A 2,101-nucleotide genomic window follows, 5' to 3' on the forward strand; every position below is an offset into this window, starting at 1 on the left:
GCTTACAGTATCGCAATATATCTGGATATATCGTATCGTGACCCCCTCTGTTATGATATGTATCGTATCGCCAAATTCTTGCCAATACACAGCCCTACTTGTTATGTTTACTCACATATACATCGGCCCATTGCCGATGTATATGTGACACCCAGAAAGCTGATATTTCTGTGTTTCAAAGATTTGCTGACACATTGSCAGCTTGTTTATGAGATTACGGTAAATCTGGTTCCTGTTCTCTCTTTCCTTCAGGCATCGGCTTGAAGTACGTGGCCCTGGGAGACATCGTAATCCTCATTACCTTYGGCCCCCTGGCCGTCATGTTTGCCCACGCGGTGCAAGTCGGCCACCTGTCGGTGCTGCCCCTGGTCTACGGCGTCCCCCTGGCCCTCAACACGGAGGCCATCCTCCACAGCAACAACACCAGAGACATGGACTCGGACAAGCAAGCGGGAATCGTCACCCTGGCCATCCTCGTAGGCCCCACCCTSTCCTACGTCCTCTACAACCTCCTGCTCTTTGTCCCGTACGTGCTCTTCTGCATCCTCGCCACCCGTTACACCATCAGCCTGGCTCTGCCTCTGCTCACGCTGCCAATGGCCTTCTCCCTGGAGAAACAGTTCAGGAGCCGATGCTACGCCAAGATCCCACAGAAAACAGCCAAGCTCAACCTCCTCATGGGAATTTTCTACGTTTTCGGGATCATTCTGGCGCGTCCTGGCAGCTTGCCACTATTGTGATTTATTAGATTTCATATGTCATACTTTGTTTTATTACTGACTAGTTTATTGTATTTCTTTCTGTTTGTACAAATTAATTCGAAGGCTTTTGCTGGCTTTAATATATTAATTTATGAGCTGAACGGAATTAGGTTAGAGGCTCCTCTCAGACGTAATGATGCAGGTTTCTTTGCAGTATTAAGCGGTTTATGGTGTGTTTGAATTAAGAAATGTTTGTCGTTTTAAAGGACTGAAAGACAGGTTAGGAGCCAGTTGCTGGATTCATATTTCTTAAAGATAATCAGTTATTGCCACAAACACACAAAGAATAAAATTAATCTGTTTTTGTATGGCACATTAAGTGTATTTGATTATTGGTGTTTTATTATTATTATTTTTTTGGATAGCCAGATGGTACTTCATCTGATTTTAATAAAAACTCAGAAATGCTTGCCACGTCTTTATTTTTAGTTAACCAGAAAAAAAAAATTCAAATAATAGTAACACTCTAAGGGATGGCGCTTTCATTATGTGATTTTTTTTTTGTGCATCAAAAGTTTTCAGATGAAATTGGAAAAGTTATGTTTGAGCAGTGATACACTGTTTGATCCCAGAACTTTTATTATGACCATAGTTTCTTTTGAGCTGTTAGAGAGATACTGTACATTTACCAGCACCTTCTCTGACCATCAAAATCCCATCAAGCCAGTGTTTTTAATGTTTCTAAAAACCACAGAGCTCATTTTCTGTTATATTTTCTTCGTGGAAACGGTTCTGAAGTTCATTTCTTTAGCTCAGAATTTACCTGAAAATGATCAAATTTCTTTAAGCCACAACATATTTAATTTAATTGTTTAAATATTCATTACGTGCAACTTTGTCAAAAATGAACGAGAATGTAATTCATCATTCAGTCAACAGAGGGCAGTATTGAACAATGATTAACTGGGGCCTTTTCCCACATTTGTTTAATCACCTGTTAAATGCTCCACCTCTGTGACCACATATTTCCCTTCAGCCGATGGGTGTAATATTTATTAATTTACCCATCTAAAGACAAAATGTATATTTGAATCTTAATTCAGCTCAAGGCAACAGTTGCCTTATTGTGTTTCCTATAAATCCTTAAATCACCAAAGGGTTTGCCCATAAAAAGAGGGCAACCCCACCTCTCATAAGTCGTTAATTCTTGCAGACAACACGTTTAGGGACTCGACAAACAGGGGAAATAAGAACAACCTTTAAGTGTGTGACGTGAGTCAACAGCACAGTTCCTGCTGGCGCTCTAAGTGAGATAATATGCTGAGAATGACCAACTTGAAAGCAAATATTTGATGAGGGTGTGGCAGGCTTTTGTGCGTTTTTATATATATATATATATA

At 40.2% G+C, this 2,101-nt stretch overlaps 1 protein-coding gene across 1 annotated transcript in view; it reads left to right on the top strand.

Annotated features, from left to right (window-relative positions):
* ubiad1 (UbiA prenyltransferase domain containing 1) overlaps nt 1–1,080 on the top strand; it is a 6,430-nt gene extending 5,350 nt beyond the window's left edge. The window contains exon 3 of the mRNA XM_014010368.1: nt 253–1,080. Coding sequence (XP_013865822.1) covers nt 253–740 — 488 coding nt within the window. The 3' untranslated portion in view covers nt 741–1,080. The remainder of the gene's footprint in view (nt 1–252) is intronic.
* The last annotated feature ends 1,021 nt before the right edge of the window (nt 1,081–2,101 follow it).

The sequence above is a fragment of the Austrofundulus limnaeus genome, unplaced genomic scaffold (assembly GCF_001266775.1).
Source record: "Austrofundulus limnaeus strain Quisiro unplaced genomic scaffold, Austrofundulus_limnaeus-1.0 Scaffold68, whole genome shotgun sequence".
NCBI lineage: Eukaryota > Metazoa > Chordata > Actinopteri > Cyprinodontiformes > Rivulidae > Austrofundulus > Austrofundulus limnaeus.